At 44.0% G+C, this 19,231-nt stretch overlaps 1 protein-coding gene across 4 annotated transcripts; it reads right to left on the reverse strand.

Moving 5' to 3' along the window:
- Positions 1–2,067: 2,067 nt before the first annotated feature.
- CCNH (cyclin H) lies at positions 2,068–14,615 on the reverse strand (the record flags this gene model as incomplete). Of its 4 annotated transcripts, none has more annotated exons than XM_082012912.1 (9): positions 2,068–2,159; positions 5,270–5,330; positions 6,073–6,184; positions 7,514–7,584; positions 11,861–12,024; positions 12,329–12,539; positions 12,821–12,894; positions 14,215–14,328; positions 14,499–14,615. In XM_082012912.1, the coding sequence occupies 9 exons, from the start codon at positions 14,613–14,615 to the stop codon at positions 2,121–2,123; spliced, it is 963 nt and encodes a 320-aa protein (XP_081869038.1). In that variant the 3' UTR covers positions 2,068–2,120. The 4 variants fall into 4 exon arrangements, with proteins under 4 accessions (XP_081869038.1, XP_081869036.1, XP_081869035.1 ...); XM_082012910.1 differs by having other exon boundaries at positions 14,215–14,337; XM_082012909.1 differs by having other exon boundaries at positions 14,475–14,615.
- Between the last annotated feature and the right edge of the window lie 4,616 nt (positions 14,616–19,231).

Below are 19,231 nucleotides of genomic sequence, written 5' to 3' on the forward strand. Positions count from 1 at the left end.
TCCTTCACTTGATTATAAAGGTGTTGTGTAAATACTGTCAATTTCTGAAGTGAAAGCTGCTTTTCTTCCCTGACTAGTCAACTGATGACACTGGTTTGGAAGGGTTTGTCAGAAACAGAGTAATTCTGTAGATTTATTTGGCTGGGTGAGATAGTGTAAGATAGTAAAAATACAATGGAGGACAGATTTGGCTGGCTATTTACCAGTTACATACAAATTACAGTGATGAGGATGAATCATGGAATAGTTTGAGTTGGAAGAGACCTTTCCAGGCCATCCAGTCCAACCCCCCTGCAGTAAACAGGGACATCCCCAACCAGAGCAGGTTGCTGAGAGCCCCTGGGATGTTCCAGGGATGGGGCATTGACAGGTCGCTGGGGAACCTGCACCAGGGTTTTACCATGCTTGTAATGAAAAATTTCTTCCATAGCTCTAATGTAAACCCACCCCCTTCTAGTTTAAACCCACTGCCCCTTGTGCTGTCGCTCCCAGCCCCGCTAACAAGCCCGTCCCCACCTTTCCTACAGGCCCCTCTCAGCCCTGGCAGCTGCAGGAAGGTCTCCCCGGAGCCTTCTCTGCTCCAGGCTGAGCCCCCCCAGCTCTCCCGGCCTGTCCTCCCGGCAGAGCTGTTCCAGCCCTCGGAGCGTTGCTGGGGCCTCCTCTGGCCCCGCTCCAGCAGCTCCGTGTCTCTCCTGTGCCGAGGGCTCTGGAGCTGGACGCGGCCCTGCGGGGGGTCTCCCCAGAGCGGGGCAGAGGGGCAGAACCCCCCTCCCCCTCCCTGCTGGGGGCAGCCCGGGACACGGGTGGCTTCTGGGCTGCCAGCGCACATGGCCAGCTCCTGTCCAGCTTTTCACCCACCAGGACCCCCAAGTCCTTCTCCATGGGGCTGCTCTCCATCCCTTCATCCCCAGCCTGTGCTGATACTGGGGGTTGCCCTGACTCAGATACAGGACCCTGCCCTTGACATTGCTGAACCTCATGACATTCACACAGGCCCCTTCCTCGAGCTTGTCCAGGTCCCTCTGGATGGCATCCTGTCCCTCAGGTGTGTTACCCACACCACTCAGCTTGGTGTCATCTGCAAACTTGCTGAGGGTGCACTTGATCCCACTGGCTCTGTCAGTGATGAAGATAGATACAAAAGAGCACTTGGCCCAGTACAGACCCTTGAGGGACCAGGAAGCTCCCAAAGTTCAGTCTAGGTGCATGTATTACAGAACTGCCTATGTTCTCAAACAGTGTATGAAAAGGAAGTAGACTTTGCTCTAGAGTTAGAGGACATCTAACTACTTAGATTTTTAAAATGCTCTTCTTGATTGTCCCCAGGTAAGTCAGTCACAGCAACCTAATCTGAGATGACAGCTGCAGAGCAAGTCAGAGGTGTGACACTTACCTTCCCTGTTGTCAAATATGTTGCTGTAGCCTCTTGGTAGGTTGGAGAAGAGCTTCCCAAATGTACCAAGTATTATGGGCATGGCTGTATTCTTTTAGCTTCCTCAATGACAAGCTTGGGCAGAGAGCACATCCTGCTCTAAAGTAAATACGGGCCTATTGCCAGACTAGATCTAAGGAAGACATTTTTCACCAGGAGGGTGAAATGCCCAGGTTGCCCAGAGAGGTGGTGGATGCCCCATCCCTGGGATCCCCCCAGGTCAGGTTGGACGGGGCTCTGAGCAACCTGCTCTGGTTGAAGATGTCCCTGCTCATGGCAGGGGGGTTGGACTAGATGGTCTTGAAAGGTCCCTTTCAACACAGATCATTCTAGGATCTGTCTCCCACCTGCATTTATCCACATCACTAAATCCCCAGTTTGATCTAAGTGTAGGATCATAGCATGGCAGTAGCTAAAGTGACATCTTTAACTGTTCCTGAACAAAAATTCTTCCCTGAGTGACAGATTCCTTAAGGCAAACATTTCTTACTAATGTTTGACCTTGAATGGATGAGGGTTTAATGGAACTAAACCTAACTATTTTAGCGAAGTGAAATACTTTATTGCAAAGACAAACGGACAGAGTAAATACCTTGTGACACAGAGTAAGGAACCTGTGGCAGACAGGTTCACACCTGACACTGAACAATAGTTTCTGCAGTGGTTAGGATTCCATCTTCCTTCAAGGTTACACTGAGTCCACAAGATCATCATCAGTCCACTCTTCCTAATGGAAGGGAAAAAAGCAACGCCTTGAGCAATGTGTGAATTCTATGTCTTACACAGGGGAAACCAGGCAATACATGACTCTAAGTATGTGGTACTACTGCACAGGCTGTCACACTAACTTCTGCTACATATGCCAGTTAACGAGAATTTAAGTAACACAGGTAACTTTTCACATCTCTGAACTGTCTGCTATCAGTAGACTTAAATAGCAAGTTTAAACTGATTTTAAACATAATGCTTAGAGGCTTGTCACATCTACTTGACAGATTAGCACTTCCGCCAGGACACTTGACGACACTTACTTGCACATTCCATTCTACTTCTGACAACCAGGTAGCCATCATCAGTCCCAGTTAGCTCACAAGGCTAGCTCAAACTGGAAATAAGAACTGATGCAAGGCTGACACAGAAGTTACTTGACAAAATGCATGTTTGTCAAGTTCCCTTTCATATTCTCATGACATGCCTGACCTACAGCCATGGCCAACAACTGCTGAACAGCGTAAAAGGGTATTTTTCTTCCTTAGGCAGCCTGTGATCTGGATTTCTGCTCAGACTTGCTCCCACTGCTAAACATGCACACAGTTAAAGGAGTTTAAGTGCACCCTAGTCTGTTGCAAGACTCCAATTAAGTTTTCATTCCTGTGTTCATTTAAGATGTTTCTCACCTGCCCTGCCCCATCAGTATGACCCAGTGTGCTCCGTTTTGTGCAGGGAAGAAAACAGGAACAACTCAGTCAAGCAAATACACGGGAGGGAAGACTTTCATTTCAGTTAACAGTGGCTAATCCCAGAACACAGAAATGAAAGGAGTAAGAACTTGCTTTTTGCTTCTGCCACCATGCTTATCAAGAACATCAAAGAAAAGCCACATACACAAAACCCACACTGAAAAACCTCCTGTGCATTTTATGACCAGGATTTAGTACCTAACAGAAGCATTCCATGAACAGATGACTACAAGTATTTTTACTGAGCCCTTTATCCTTAAAGCTAGTTATCCATGCCTAGTCTTAAGAGTCACGGAGGCCCAGTCATTTTAGTAGTCCCTTTTCAGCACCTGTTTGAGATGTAGCTCATGCTTCTTCATTACAGACAACTATGCAGAGATCTCCACAAGAGCTCATATTGCAACCTTTTACTTTTAATTTTACTTTTAATGAAGCCTTTTTAAGGCTTCATTACTTTGGCAGCCAAGTCATCTATGCTCAACCCTGTATGTTTCTTCTATCATTTCAAATTGATGAGCTCTCCATACCAGTTATGGCCTTGCTACTGATATTAACTTCAGATATAAACTATGACATCAAGAAACAAAATCTTACAGGTAGATTACAACCACTTGGGCACTTCTGTATTACAGCCTAGTTACAGCTATAAACACTGAATTAAATCAGCTAGCTACAGGGTTAGTGAGGTCTCAACATCTGAGCAGTATGCACATACTCTAAGCTTTGCAAAAATGAAGCATACTTGCCTGTTGTAGCACCTGGCCAGCTCAGAGCTGCTCTTCCATGTGACAATTACTCAGAAATGAAAAAATAGAAGTACAAACCCTTGGCAGTTCATATACATCAATATTTAAAAATCCTAAGTTTCAGGAGCTGTTAAAACTGTGCAAAAGCTTGTCATGAAATGCTGCCGACTATGTGAATTTATGGATTCAGTTTACTCCTTTGGAAAAAGAATTGTGAATAGAAACACCAAAATAAAAACTGCCTCAAACCATAGTGGCATAGCTAAAGTAAGACTTCCTTCAAATTAAACTGGAGCGGGGAAGAACTGAGTCTCCAGAGCTGAGTTAGAGCTGTTCTCCAAGTCATTTTGTAAGAAAGTGGAAAGTTATGAAAGCACTAGTTTTATGGAGTTGCCAGTTTCAATATGCTTTAATCCTGGCTCTTAAGAGTAAACACTAGTCAAAGCTTTTACAGCAGTAAATAGTTATCATGAAATATGCTTGAGGTTACACATTCTGTTAGAACATACTTTCAATGCTGATTTTATAATCTTGTTCAAATAATTTTTTACATTGCAGTTTGACATTACACCATCAATCTATTATGATAATTTGTAATAGCAAGACTCCTTGAATTACAAAAACACACATCCTCCATTTTATATTAAGATTTTGACCGACAACCCTCTTCAGCTGTAAGCAACTTTTTCTAAACACCATACTTAGAAGTGTCTTAGATTATCAGAATGTAATGTCTTCAGTATCAAGAGTAAGTCCAGTTAGAAAGGGTTCTTCACAAAGCTATTCCTCCACCAGAATGTATTCTCTACAATTTCCAATGTTACAAATGACAGCTCTGAACAGTGTTCAGATTAGATGTGAAGGATTACCACAACTGTTTTCATTTGCTGACTCTCCCTCCTTAGTCTATCTCCACCTTATTTATACTTGCTCTTATAACCTGAGGTACTAGCTACCCATCTGTCATTTATGCAAGCCTTGCCAGCAAATTGGCTGACAGACATTTCATCCAGCAGCTAACTTCTGCTTTGTGCAAGAAGCCAATACAGTAAATGAAAACAGTTGCAGAAATACTGGCCAGCAGAAAAAACACCACATAAAGTTTCCATGGCAAAAAGCTTGCTTAAGTGTATTTCAGCATACACTCATCTGTTTCATCTGCATTCTGAAGAGTGAGTTTCCACCTGTAGAGGTGGATTTCTCCTCAAGTGTTTAGTTCCTGGCCTTCCAAAACCTCCTTTCATTAGAATATCCCACATCTGAGTTTCACAGCTCTCTCCCCTCACTAGCACCATGGAGTTTCACATTTTGGAATTTTAAGTACTAAACCATAGAACAACATAAAGCTTATAAAAAGACTTTCAAAGCACAGGAAACAGCAGGAGGATTGCCTGCATGTTCTTCCCCCTCCCCACAAACGACTAAGTATATACTAACACTCCCAAATGCAGGCTATTACAAACTCTGGCTCGTTTAAAAAAAAAAAACAACCAAAACTTGAAAAAGATTCTCTCTGTGCAACACATAAAAGAATATTAACAGATGCAGAAGTCTGTCTCAGTAGCTGTGTCAGTTTTCTCTTGGCAATTAATAGTACAAAAACAAGTACATGTACAATAGTTTTAACTGACCTCATCCATTTTAGATTTCTTTGCAACGTATTCATCGTCTTCATAACCTTTCCTCTTCTTCCTAATCCCCATCCAGAAAAAAGTGAAATAAGTTAGGTATTTTTATAATTCTCAGTTTCCTTATTTGGCCACAAGATTAAACTATGGGCATATCTGTCATACAAAAAAAGACCAAAAAACTACCAAAGCCTCAACTAGCAGATTGCTGGCAGTACACAGTTGGTACTAAAGCGAAGAGGGCAGAAAAGTCAGGAAGTCCACTGCCATCCACCTAAGTCTCAAGAAAACATTAACCCTTTCGACAATCCTTGTATTAATCACGTGATTTTAAAGCCCTTGATTCTCATTACATGAGACATCAGGCACGCAGGCCTTAGAACCCACCCAGGATTCCAGTTCTGTCTTACAAAACAATCAGTATTACAGCTTGCAGTGCAAATCAGCACAAAAGAACGTATTTACTGAAAGCACTACTTAAAGTGCAGTAAAGGGAATTTGTGAGGCTCTTACTCACAAGCATGTTTTCTAGTCTGTAATGGGTTTTGTGAGATACTCTATTTAATAAGATTTATGGTTGGCCTTGATGATCTTAGGTCTTTTCCAACCTTAATGGTTCTGTGATTCTGAGTCTTTGTTCCATCTTCCAGTAGATACCCACATAGTAACCATGTGAACAGACACCCCTGGGTGTATATCTAGACGTTTTAATTTTCAATCACTCATGCTGATCAGAAAAGATTAATGTTTCTATAGCAATAAAAAAGGCAGAAGTTTAACACACCAAACAGTAAGTATCTACTTACAAGTTTGTATTAACCAACAGCTCCAAACTGTGACACTTCTCCAATTTCTGTTTTAGAGCAGCAACCTCTTCAGGCCTTGGCAGTTCATATTTCTTTATGAGATTTTTCATGCCTAGAGTGGCAACAACATGTAATTAATTCTAAATAACATCAAGGTACAGCAGAGGCTGAGCACAAAGAACTAAGCTGAAACCAGTCATTAGCAGCACTGATTCTGGATTTGTTCACTCTAAATTACAGTAATACAGAGTTCACAGCACTCTGCTAACAAGTTTCAAAATACACAGGGTTTTGGGTTTTTTTCAGCATTGTACCTCAGTCTTAAAAAAAAACACCACTGTTTTCAGTCCTGTTAAGAATGCAAATTAAATGTACAGCTACCCAGCAAGCAACAAGATTTTTTCCTCTACCAGCAGTAGTCTGTAAAACTAGTCATTTACAGATGCTTCAAAACTTCCTTCCAGCCACCATGTTTATAGAAGAGATGCATTTGGGCTAAAGCTACCTTCCAGAATAATGCAACTGAAGCGTAAGTGATCCCAGTGTTTCCTCTACATCTTGGCAAGGGAAACCTGAAGAGTGGATTTGTTAGCAGAAAGTGAAAGGGAAGGGCATCTTTATAAACTCAATTTTAAATTGCTTTTGTAGACTCTAATGACTTGTATGGTGCATTGACTAAGCTCACTTTAGTGGTGAAAGGACTGCATTTTTAATACTACCAGTCTACCACTTTGAATGCATGCATTAGCTTAAAACATTACGTAACTGCTTACTTACTGGAAATTCCATATCCCAGACTTTTCATTTAATTAAAAAAATACTCAGTGTACTACATTCCCCCTTATCTTAGCTAAACAATCCTAGCATTCTAGGTATTTTTTATCTTTTTATGTATATATTTATCACACTGGTAAACCTAAACATCTTTTGAAACATCTTTATAGCTGCAAAACAGAAGTGAAGTATAAATCCTGGCCTATCACTTAACATTAATCATTTAGCTTAGAAAAGGTACCCTCCAGAAAGAGAAGTAGTTATGGGCAGGCTTTTGCATGAAGTTGTAATATTTAAGACACAGTGACTGAAGAAATTAATTTCATCCTGACTTATAAAAAAACCCATTATCTACCTCCCAAAACAGATTTCTCACTTTTGAGTTAGCTCCTGGCACTTAACTGGTTATAGCAACTATGTTCTGAGAAGCATCAGGCCCTTTGCCTTTTCATTTCATGTATTCATACCGTAAGAGAATGTCAGTTTTCTCCCCTTGCATCCACATAGTCAGCAGTTCATTCTACTCAGTGTTTTCTTAACTTATACATGCCCTGAGGTGAAAACCCCTTGAAGCACACCTTTCTGCTTAAAGTTTTTATTGTTTCCAAAAAAGTGGCTTTCTTCCTTTAGAGATAATGTTTATCGTATTTTTCCAATGTTTACTTACATTTCATGCTATCTAGTAGCTTGGCTAAGGATGTTCTATCTTCTTTCAGCATAAGACTTTCTGATAAGTAACTGCAGAGACATGGAAGAATAACTTCTTAAAATAAAGTGTCATAGTAGCTGCAACAAATAATTATTAGTTAAGAAAACATGCATTATTCATTCACAGAATCATAGAATACTTTAGGTTGGAAGGGACCTTTTAAGGTCATCTAGCCCAACCTCCATGCAATGAGCAGGGACATCCCCAACCAGAGCAGGGTGCCCAGAGCCCCGTCCAGCCTGACCTGGGGGGTTCCCAGGGACGGGGCATCCACCACCCCTCTGGGCAACCTGGGCCAGGGCTTCACCACCCTCCTTGTGAAAAATTTTTTCCTTAGATCTAGTGTAAATCTGCCCCCTTCTAGTTTAAACCCACCGGCCCTTGTGCTGTCACTCCCGGCCCCGCTAACAAGCCCGTCCCCACCTTTCCTACAGGCCCCTCTCAGCCCTGGCAGCTGCAGGAAGGTCTCCCCGGAGCCTTCTCTGCTCCAGGCTGAGCCCCCCCAGCTCTCCCGGCCTGTCCTCCCGGCAGAGCTGTTCCAGCCCTCGGAGCGTTGCTGGGGCCTCCTCTGGCCCCGCTCCAGCAGCTCCGTGTCTCTCCTGTGCCAAGGGCTCCGGAGCTGGACGCGGCCTTGCAGGGGGGTCTCCCCAGAGCGGGGCAGAGGGGCAGAACCCCCTCCCTCGCCCCACTGGCCACGCGGCTTTGGGGGCAGCCCAGGACATGGTTGGCTTCTGGGCTGCGAGCACACATGGCCGGCTCCTGTCCGGCTTTTCACCCACCGGGACCCCCAAGTCCTTCTCCAGGGGGCTGCTCTCCATCCCTTCATCCCCCAGCCTGTGCTGATACCGGGGGTTGCCCTGACCTGGGTGCAGGACCCTGCCCTTGGCCTTGTTGAACCTCAGGAGGTTCACATGGGCTCATTCCTCAAGCTTGTCCAAGTCCCTCTGGATGGCATCCTGTCCCTCAGGCGTGTCACCCGCACCACTCAGCTTGGTGTCATTTGCAAACTTGCTGAGGGTGCACTCGATCCCGCTGCCACTGATGAAGATATTGCAGAGTGCTGGTCCCAACACAGACCCCTGAGGGACACTACTCGCCCCCAACCTCCACCTGGACATGGAGCTGTTGACCACTACCCTGTGGATGTGACCATCCAACCAGTTCTTCATCCACCCAGCAGTCCACTCATCGAATCCGTCTCTCTCCAATGCAGAGAGAAGAAAGTTGTGGGGGATCGTGCCAAAGGCCTTACAGAAGTCCAGACACGTGACACTGGTAGCTCTTCCCTTCTTCACTGATGTGATCAGTCCACCATAGAATGCCACTAGGCTGGTCAGGCAGGACTTGCCCTTGGTGAAGCCATGCTGGCTGTCTCAAATCACCTCCCTGTCCTCCATGTGCCTTAGCATAGCTTCTAGGATGACCTGCTCAATGATCTTCCCAGGCACAGTGGTGAGGCTGACAGGTTGTTACTTCCCAGGGTCCTCCTTGTTACCAGTTTGCCAGTCTTGCTCATCAAGGGGGCTACACTTTCTTTGACCTTCCTTTTCTGGCTGACACACCTGCAGAAGCCCTTCTTATCATTCTTTGCACCCCTTGCCAAGTTCAGCTCCAGCCACACCTCGGCCTTCCTGACTTCATCCCTACACAACCGGGCAGTGTCCCTGTACTCCTCCCAGGATCCCTGTCCCTGCTTCCACTGCCTGTGCATTTCCTTCTTGCCCTTCAGTTTGCCCAGCAGCTCTCCACTCAGCCATGCCCATCTCTTGCCTTCCCTTCCTGATTTCTTACACCTGGGGATCAAGAGCTCTCACACTCTATGGAAAGTGTCCTTAAAGATCTGCCACCTGTTCTGCTCCCTTGGCCCTGAGGGCAGTTTCCCAGGGGGTCCTAATGACTAACTCCCTGAAGAGCTGGCAGTTTGCTTTCCTAATACTCAAGGTCCTGACTTCACTCTTCACCTGCCCCACATCCTTCAGGACTGCCAACTCCACCCATGCATGACGACTGCAGCCCGGCCTGCCTCCAATCTTGACATCGCCAGTTAGCTCACTTGTATTGGTGACCAACAGGTCTAGTATTGCATTCCCTCTGGTAGGGGATTATTTACACCTGCTACAGCTTTAAAAGTAAGCTTAGTAAGGACACTTTGGTGACATAGGTGCTATAAAGTGATAAAAAAGCAAATCTGTCACTTGCAACATTCTTCTTCTGTAAGGACGTAACAAAAATACTCCCCAGACATGTAAAGAACAAAAGTTCCAATGCTACAGATTTAAACATTTGTAAGCCCCACTGAGTTAAATCAACTTCCATTTAAGATTCTACTACTAACATCACACTACTACACAGTATGACTGCTGAAAAAGCAAATACTACAGAAGAGTAGTCTTCAGACAGACCAACAGACAGCAAAGCTTGCAAGACAGGTCTGCTTCTTCCGGCAGCTGAAAACAAATCCTAAACACTGTATTTTAAGTGTCTGTAGGTCCCTTTCTCTTCCCCGAGAGATTCAAACTTCCTTTTAGTTAAGAACATTAATGCATACACACACCACCTGAGTAAAACCCCAGCATACATGAGCAACAGTCCTCACCAAGATCCACCACAACCAAGTAATTTCATCCCTTCCAGGATGAAAGGAACTTATGGATAAACTACAAACAATCCAAAGGCTCCAAAGTGTATCAACTTGTTCAGCCTGTATGAACTTCAAACTTACTCCACAGACATACACAGCTGTATCAGTTGCAGCTCCCAGACTGAGGCACCAGCCACCATTAAGACGACAATTACTATAAGCTGATAGCTGTTCTGTTAGCACCATTGCTCTTTTAAAGCTCAAATTTAATAGCATTTTTTAACCTTGTGCTGATACCAGAACTGAAGATTAATTTGGATCTGCCTATCAGCCAGAGTTCAGTGGCACCTGTTTTTTCCAGAAGCTCTAACTTTTTCAAGTTAGAGTTGACCTATATACTGACATCATGGGATCAACAGGTTTTCAAACCTTCCATGTTCTGTCCCACCTCTGCAGGTGCACCTACTCACAGGTCCACAAGGCCCAAGCTGCAACATTAGCTTCTCTCACGTCCAGCAGCTCAAACTCACATAAAAGAATAAATGACAAGGTTATAGCAACTGTACGGTGCAGACAGGTGACAGACTTGAGTTCTTCATGAATATGCAAAGATAAAGTTCACATACCTTAATTCACATGCTATTTACAAATTATTCTACTTCTTTTTGTAGGGATGCTTTTCTGAATTTTGGCACAAATAGTAGAGAATGTAAGTTCAGGAATGACATCAGCAAGTTTCAAGTTATAGTAAGCACCTGAATTTTTTTTTTTTTTTTTTTTTTTTTTACACACTATTCAGAAAGGATAGTGAACCCTGTAGAGGATACCCCCAAACTGTTGGTTCTTTATAAGAAGAGAGATTTGAGATTCATTTAGAGCAGGTGGGAGGAAAAGCTGCTTTAAAAAAAACTGTTTGTATTTAGCATCCGCCCTTATGCCTGCGGGCATTACACTCTAAATGCAAAATGCTCACAGGGCATATCATGCCATTAAAACACTCCAGATACAGCTACTCATAGCAGCTACCTCAGTTTTTCTTCTGAACAGAAGAGTGCGTTTGGTCCTTAAGAAGAACCAAATCACACAAAGCATGCATTTCAGCAATGGTATCAAAATGTTTGATAATGCGTCTGCAAACACTGGTGGCTAGACCACAGAAAGGAAGGAAGGGGCCGATTTAAAACAGCAGCTTATCCTTAGTTCCTTTCCATAGAAATTTAAGCGTTGTACCAGCCAAACATCGCACTGCATGCCTAGCAGCTGTTAAATTCAGTGGAATTTGATTTGACTCTCTAACCTTATATATCTTAAAAATATTTCTTTTTTTTTCCTTTAAGTGATTCTTTACCTGTTTCGTGCTCTTAGTTTCTACTATGTTTCCACCTTCTTCACTTTAGTCTTTAAGACAAGTCTGAAAATCCTACACTGTTCTGATTAGGGCAAAGTCATCAGCTTCATTTCTTTTTTTTTCCCTTCTTCCAAAGGAATATAAAAAACTAATTGCATTTGTCACCCGCTTTTTGAAAATTGAAAAAAATAAATAATAACAAACCACCAACAGTAGCACTTCAGTTTTGAAACATACTTAAAGAACATGCCAGAGCGTTAACTATCAGTAAATATGCTGTTCTACCAGTTAAGAATGTCTAGGACAAAACAATTTTATACAAGCAGCAAATAAAACTGTTTAAAATATACCTGTAACAAAAAAAAGAAAAGACTACCTTTCCATATTAATTCCTGCCCTTGAACCACTAGATAGTATGGCAGTGAGAGCTATCTGTGAGGGAGTAAAGAGCAGATACGCATCTGTCAGAGCCACTCGATTGAGAAAGTCATCAGCCATTTTCCTCAAAACTTCAGGATTCTCCAGCACTGGATAGCGAGTCTAAAAAGTAAGTATTTGGGTAAATAAGTAGGTGTTCCTTATCCTCCGGTTCGTGAGCTCAGAACATGCAATTCAACAATATTTTGTAAAGCTAAAAAGTAACAGGCTATTTTCTTATTCCAAAAACAATCTAAAGTACTTGAAGAGCACAATTAAAATAACTTCCTTTCAGATATCTGCCTGTCACTTTAGAAACTAGGCTTTTAAGATCACAGGCACAAAAGGAAGTAGTTTTCTAACACAGCCCACGACAGATTTGCATTACATTAATACATAGAGTATGTAGCATATAAAACAACACTACCTTCAAATCGATGAGAAAACCCTCAAATGGCCTGTAAGGATTGTGGACGACAAGATGGAAATTCAGTTGCTGAATAAGCAGTAGTTCATATTCCAGTATTTGTTCAAGAGTTTTTTCTTGTCCAAGAGGGCTTTCTCGAAGGTTACCAACGAACTGTGCGCTGGATACATTGAATTCATCTACTTTACAGGCCAAAAATGCACATGTTAGCCTTGAGGAGGAAAAAAAGCAAACAATTGACATAGGCAGCATCCATCTTTTCATAAAGAACTCTGCTGAGAAAATCTGTATTTTCAAAACACCGTGTTCTGAACACAGCTCCAAAATTTCTGCAAGTTCTCCAAATAGAAACTGAAAGTGACCACACTTTGTCTTTACTCATATTTAAGTTGCCAGGTTTCACTTCTCATTTTTTCAAGTCTTTACAGATATAATGATTATACCTCCAAAGTTCTGCTTGATAAAATAACTCAAGATACGTTGATAACTCACATTATTATTCGAGGATGATACTCCATCACCGAGTTATTGAGGTAAAAACGTTTGAAATACATGCAAGCTGTTCCCTAAATTAAAAACAAAGGAGGGAAAAGTAAATATGGAAGCAAAACCAGATTAAGAAAAAATGAATTAAAAAAAATGAACTCACAAAACAGAACAGTCAACTTTGAATATATACTATAGACATAGAGGATACACTAAGGCACCAAGAGTCACACAGTGCTATGTCATTAAATATTTCAAAGTCTTTATACCTGCAAGAGCTTTGCAAAATGGCTGCTCAGCTATCTTTTCCTCCATTTTAGACATATTTGGGAAGACAATGCTCAAAAAGCCTACAGTGTCATCATGAAAAAAATCTGGTATTTCAATTAAATTTAAAAACCAATGACTGAAAAAATTGTTCCGAAAGGTGTGGATAATCCCCCAGCCAGGACATCAGGCTTTAATATTTTAACGTGTTTAACACCTATGCTTGTCTGTGTGTCTAGAAGTACTTCAGTCTGCCAATGCCAAATTTACAAGCTGATCTGAATGCCACTGGCAAGAAAGCAGGTGTTTTCCAAAAGCATTACTTGCTGAGTCTGACCCAGCACACACTTTCTTGCAGAGACCACTTCTGAACCATAAGGTCTGTCTCCACACAGCCTGTAACGGCACTGTACTTGTACATTTCAAATGCATCTTCGGACAAAGACACTCTTCACCTTCGTTATTCACCACACCTGCCAGAAAAAGGGAGGACTGACAGGGGACAAATATAGGTTACACATCTTAATGCCTAGCTGACAAAAAAAGCACAATTTCATTCCCCGCTTCAGCTGTAAGTCCCCAGTCTTGCTCTTCTTAAATGTACTCTTCTCCATTCAAGCTAGGTCAATTCCAGGATTTTCTTTGTCCTTTTGTGGGTTAGCTTACTGCCAGTACGTGTGCTGGAACCAGCTTCTTTGTGGGCAGACAAGCACCAGTGCTAGAGAACCGGCTGAACCAGACAGCTCACCTTCGGGACTGTCTCACTTAGCTACAGTGAGGTCATTTTGCTGTATCCTCAATCCGTACATCGTTAGGTTTGTGCCTACCCTTTGCTTAAATCAGAGGAAAGAAAACGGTTAGAAGTCATCCATGCAAGGGCAACAGCCACAGGAAAATGGTGAAGTTAAGAAATAACTCTCTGTTTTTTAAACGGTTGCACCGCCAGAAAACAGAGAGAGACAAAAAACCAACTGAAAGATGGACAGCAGTACTGGAAGACAAAAGACTTAAAAGACACCCGTGCTCTCAAGAATAAGACAGGCGAGCGAAGGGACAAGAGACATGAAGGGGACAAAGTCCGCGGCTCCGTCGGTCACCAGACTTAGTCCCACGGAGCCGGCACTGTTGCTCACCACCACGGATCTCGGCATAGCAGGCTTGAAGGCAGCGCAGAATTCCAGCAGCCGCTTTTCGTAGTACTTGCATATGGCCAGCTCCTCGTGGGGCTCCAGAAGGATGGCGTCGGTCTGCGGGACCTTGAGGGGAACGAAGGTGAGCCCGGCTCGCGGCCCGCGCTCCGGCACGGCCGCCTCCCCCGCGTCACCCCTCAGAGATGCGGGGTGCCGCCGGCGGTGCGGAGGCCACACGGTCACGGTCCCCCCTCCCCGTCAACCCCCTCCTTACGCCCCCCCCCCCCCTTCCCGCTGGTCACCGCTTTGCCGCGGAACTTGCGGTTGGCATCAGCCCGGCACCGTGCCAGCTCCTCTTCGTCGCGGAACGTCCAGTACCGCCACTGCGTGCTGCTGTGAAACATGGCTGCGGCAGCCGCCACCCCGCGCGCCCCGCTCTTTAATGGCAGCCCTATTTCTGGAGGGCGCGGGGCATGCCGGGAGCTGTAGTTTGGCGGGGGGGTGGGAGAGACGGCGGAGCGGGGGGCCCCCGCTGCGGGGTCGGTGGGCGCGGAGGCCGCTCTGGTGGCCGACTGAGGGGAACGGCCGCGGCCGCCAGTGCGGGCAGGGAAGGGCTGGAGCAAGGCCGGGCTGAGGTGCTTCTCCCGGGAGCCGGGACGCTGCTCTTAGCTGCGGAACGCCATGCGGAAACACCATTAATCTGTAACTGGATCTTTTCTTGGAATAAAAAACGAGCTTGTGCAAGTCAGGGCACGGGGGCCGGGCGGAGTGGGAGCACGTGGTGGATTACGGTGCAGGAAACCCTGGAAACGAAGAACACGCTGCTTGCATCATGTTACCGTAATGCATGGCTGTAAAACACAGCTTCATCTTTTTTTCGTGCTTTTTAAAAATACCGTGAAGCATGCTGACATCAAAAAAGAAATTCACTGCTCAGTTTCCATTCATGTAGCTATGAAACCATGTAATCTATCAACATCAAGTAATAATACTGTTAGGAAAAAAAGAAAGCCGGGAATCCTTTATGTTTCACCAAATGAAATAAATCTTGGTGAGTTTTCAAAGAAATATGTGAGAAGAACTAGTCCTTTAGCAGTTCCTCTAGCCTGTAGTCGTGTGTGATGTCAGGGTTGGTTGTTATTATTAATTGTTACTGTTAATCTAATACTGTAAATTGATGTATGGTTTCCATGAGTATGAAGGTGATTTAACAACTTGTTGCAGTAGCTTGTCCCATCGCTTCACCAGGCACATGGTTCTCTACAGTATTTTGCATATTTTCCCTGTTGCTGCTTTCATTTTTGATAATTATTCAGCTTCTTTTATATAGGCAGGCCAATGGCATCGACATTTAGATACAAACACTCAAGTTTCTGTTCAGTCTCTTTTTCTAGACAGCACATACCCAGTTTTCAAACTTTATACTGGTCTTACCTTGCAAACCTTTTGCGATTATTTTTTCTTACAATTCTTTTCACTGTTGTTTAAAAAAGGAAGTTAAAAACTTAGTGACAAGATGGCTATGGTTCTGGCCACACATTCTGCTCCTGCTACAGCGTGGCTTCACCCCAGCTAACAGCCAAATGCCCACACAGCCCCTCACTTCCCTCTCTCGCAGGACAGAGACGAAATTGAAGGAAGGCGTGAAGGCTCGTAGATTTAGGTAAAGACAGGTTAATAGCTAAGGCAAAAGCTGCACGCACGAGCAAAGCAAAAAAATTTATTCACTCTCCATTGGCAGCCTTCTCACTGGGGAGGGTATGTTGGAGTCCGGCGGAACGCGTCGTGTTTGAGGAGTTGGTGATACTGAGCAAGCCACGTCCGCCCCGCTGAGTGTTGTACAAAAAGCTCGAGATGCACGAGCGGCTGCTGCGCAGGACTGCTGGAGTGCCCTGCGCCGGCCCATGCCGCGCGCTGGCGCACGTTACGACACAGATAACATCCCGGCCTGCCAGGAGAAGGTACGTGACTTTGTTACGCGAAATAAAAGGCACCACGGTATGGGAGGAGGGTGGAGGAACCCCTCCACGGATGGGGTCTGCACGGCGTGCTGCAGGAGAATCCGTATGGGGTCTGTCCGATGCTGTGCAAACTCAGGGTTCCCGGTGGCTGAAGGGATGTTAAGATTTAATCGCTATTTACATACTTCTTTTTATTCTGTCTTCTTAATATAACTATTTTATTAAGATGTTCATTGTTGTGCTTTTCCTATGGAGATGCAGAGAGAACCCTGCACTGTCTCTCTCTGATCTCCCTTTTCTCCCCGTGCAGAACAGAGTGGAAGGAGAGGATGGGGCTGAGGGGAAGGGAGGAAAGCCTGGATGCTGTGCAAGCAATGCCCAGCATGAGTCAAAATGCTCGTGTGTGTGTTATCAACACTGCTTTAGTTACAAATGCAAAACACAACACCGTACATACCGTACAGGCTGCTGTGAAGAAAGTTAACTTCATCCCAGCCAGACCCAGTACATACAGGTAGGATGTTCTAGAGCTGAGATTAGAAGTTAAAAATTCAAGTCCATCTGAGAAGTTCCTCATTTTCATAAGTAGCTGTAAGAGTTATTAATCAGTTGCTCAATTCAGTTAAATGCAAACATTTCCAGTCTATCTTTTATTCTGGTTTTAAAACCACTTGTGCAGAGATACTTGTTCAGAATTATGCAAACACTGAGATACAGAGCAAACCTTGTGAGATGTTATCCAGTTGCCTAGGCATTTGAAAATGCACTTAGCAATTTATCAGAAAAATTACCTGAATGCATAAATAATGTCCACCACCTAAATATTATAAACAGAGCATAATTCCCTGCTTGTATCAGCATGTGCCAGAGAGGTATTCCTCCTGATGTAGTGTCTGTGCAGAGCTGGGGTGCTCATTAAGGACAAAGTTTCTCATATATCCATTCGTTGAAAGGTAGGAGTTTCCTTGAGAACAATTCTGACGAGAAGTGTGTAACAAGGAGATAAAGGGTCTGAAGCTTGCCTGTGGACCATGCTGTGCTGTCCTGGTTTCAGCTTGGATAGAGCTAATTTTCTTCCTGATAGCTGGCATAGCACTGTGTATTGGATTTGGGATGAAAAAAATTTTGGTAACATACTGACGTTTTCGGTTGTTGCTAAGCAGTCAACGTGCTACTCATGCTCTGGCCTGCCAGCGAGAACGCCGGGTTTGCGTGGGAAGCGGGGATGGGACATTGTGCTGTGCATCACTTGGTTTGTGTGTACCTTTATCGTTGTTATTATTCTTCTTTTTTTTTCCACCATCCTCTTAAACTGTATTTATCTCAACCCACAACTTTTACCTTTTTTCCAATTCTCTCCCCCATCCCACTGTGGGGGATGAGGGTAAGCGAACGGCTGTGTGGCGTTCAGCTGTCTGCTGTGTTAAACCACAACAGTCCTTTTTGGCACCCAAACAGGGACACAGCAGGTTGAGATAACAAAATTTGTTGTAAGCAGTCATTATATTAGTTTGATAGTTGCTGGTCACAATGTTTGTTTATTTGCTCTCAGAGTTCTTGTGCTTGTTCTCAGGGGCATGTTCTGTGCCACCTTGCTTGCTATATATGTTTCCCATTGTGCTGTTCATCATCTCTGGGATCTGGGTCAAGGTCATCCTTGTGCTGTTCTTTGTAACAGCAGCTTATGACATGATAAAACGGCTAGCCACAACAGTAGTGATATCTGTACTCAGCACTGCCATCATCTCTGTACTTCGGGAGCCATCTCTCGGAAACTAGTAATAATTACACTTCTTACCTTTTCTCCCCGGACAGCCAGTCTATGGGGGAGACACCTTCCTTCACCTTCCCCTTCTCCTCCATGGTAGCTGCAACAGCTCTTGAGAATTTTGAGTATCCATGGGATGTTCAAGCCAGCATGCTCCTATTGCTAGGTCTCCTGAATGTGTTTCAGGGTTAAACAGGTTTGTTGCTCAGGTTTAAACAAGTATTTAAAAATACCACCCCCACAACAGGCACTGTGGCTACTCAAACCCTGTCAAAAGACGCTGCAGAGGAACCAGAGAACCAACCTGTGCCGGTATCAGTCACCCCTATACACAAGAAGAAATGGGCACAACAGTCAGCTTGTTTGGTAAAGGATGATGAAGAAGAGCCATCACAAGACTTGGAGGAGGAAGAGGCAGAACTGGAGATACCACCTGATCCCTGTCCTGAATGAGCTGTGAGATATGGGGGCAGATTTAGACTAGATCTAAGGAAGAAATTTTTCACAATGAGGGTGGTGAATCCCTGGCCCAGGTTGCCCAGAGTGGTGGTAGATGCCCCATCCCTGGAAACATCCCAGGTCAGGTTGGACGGGGCTCTGAGCAACCTGATCAAGTTGAAGATGTCCCTGATCATGGGAGGGTGTTGGACTAGATGGCCTTGAAAGGTCCCTTCCAACCCAAACTATTCCATGATTCTATGAAATGTAATTATGTAGAGATAAAAATTTCTCAGGAGAACCAAAACTCCTTTCTTAAATGCATACAGTTAATACAGTTTGGCAGTTTGTATTTTATAGTTTGTGATGCTCACTCTTTTTACATTGTTCCTTATTACCTATGTCATCTGTATGCTGTGTGGGAATTGCATCATTTATATTCATAGCTGTGTTCATTATCTCACCCAGAATCCCTTACTGAAAGACAAAGCCTGACCTGTCCTGTGTAGTTACTTGAAAGACTGGGTAGTAAGGATCATCATTTTCTCTTCTACTTTAGAAATGTGTTGTGTTACTTGCTTACTTGGCTTGCTCCCTCCTCTCTCTTCCTCTCACATCGTCTTTATTAAAGGGCAGGTGTTTCTGCAAGGTGAAATGACTGCCTTTCTACACCACCCTTTCACGGGAAATAAGACACCGGCCATTTGTCTTTTTTTTTCCTCTGAAGATGAAGAAAGGGGAATAGAAAATAAAAGAATTTGTAAAATTCAGGACCAGAAAAGAAAAGATTTGATCACACTCAGCAGCTCATGGTCCATGAAATTACTAAGGATCAAATCATTCCTTCTGTTCT

Source organism: Phaethon aethereus (assembly GCF_964289735.1).
Source record: "Phaethon aethereus genome assembly, chromosome: Z".
NCBI lineage: Eukaryota > Metazoa > Chordata > Aves > Phaethontiformes > Phaethontidae > Phaethon > Phaethon aethereus.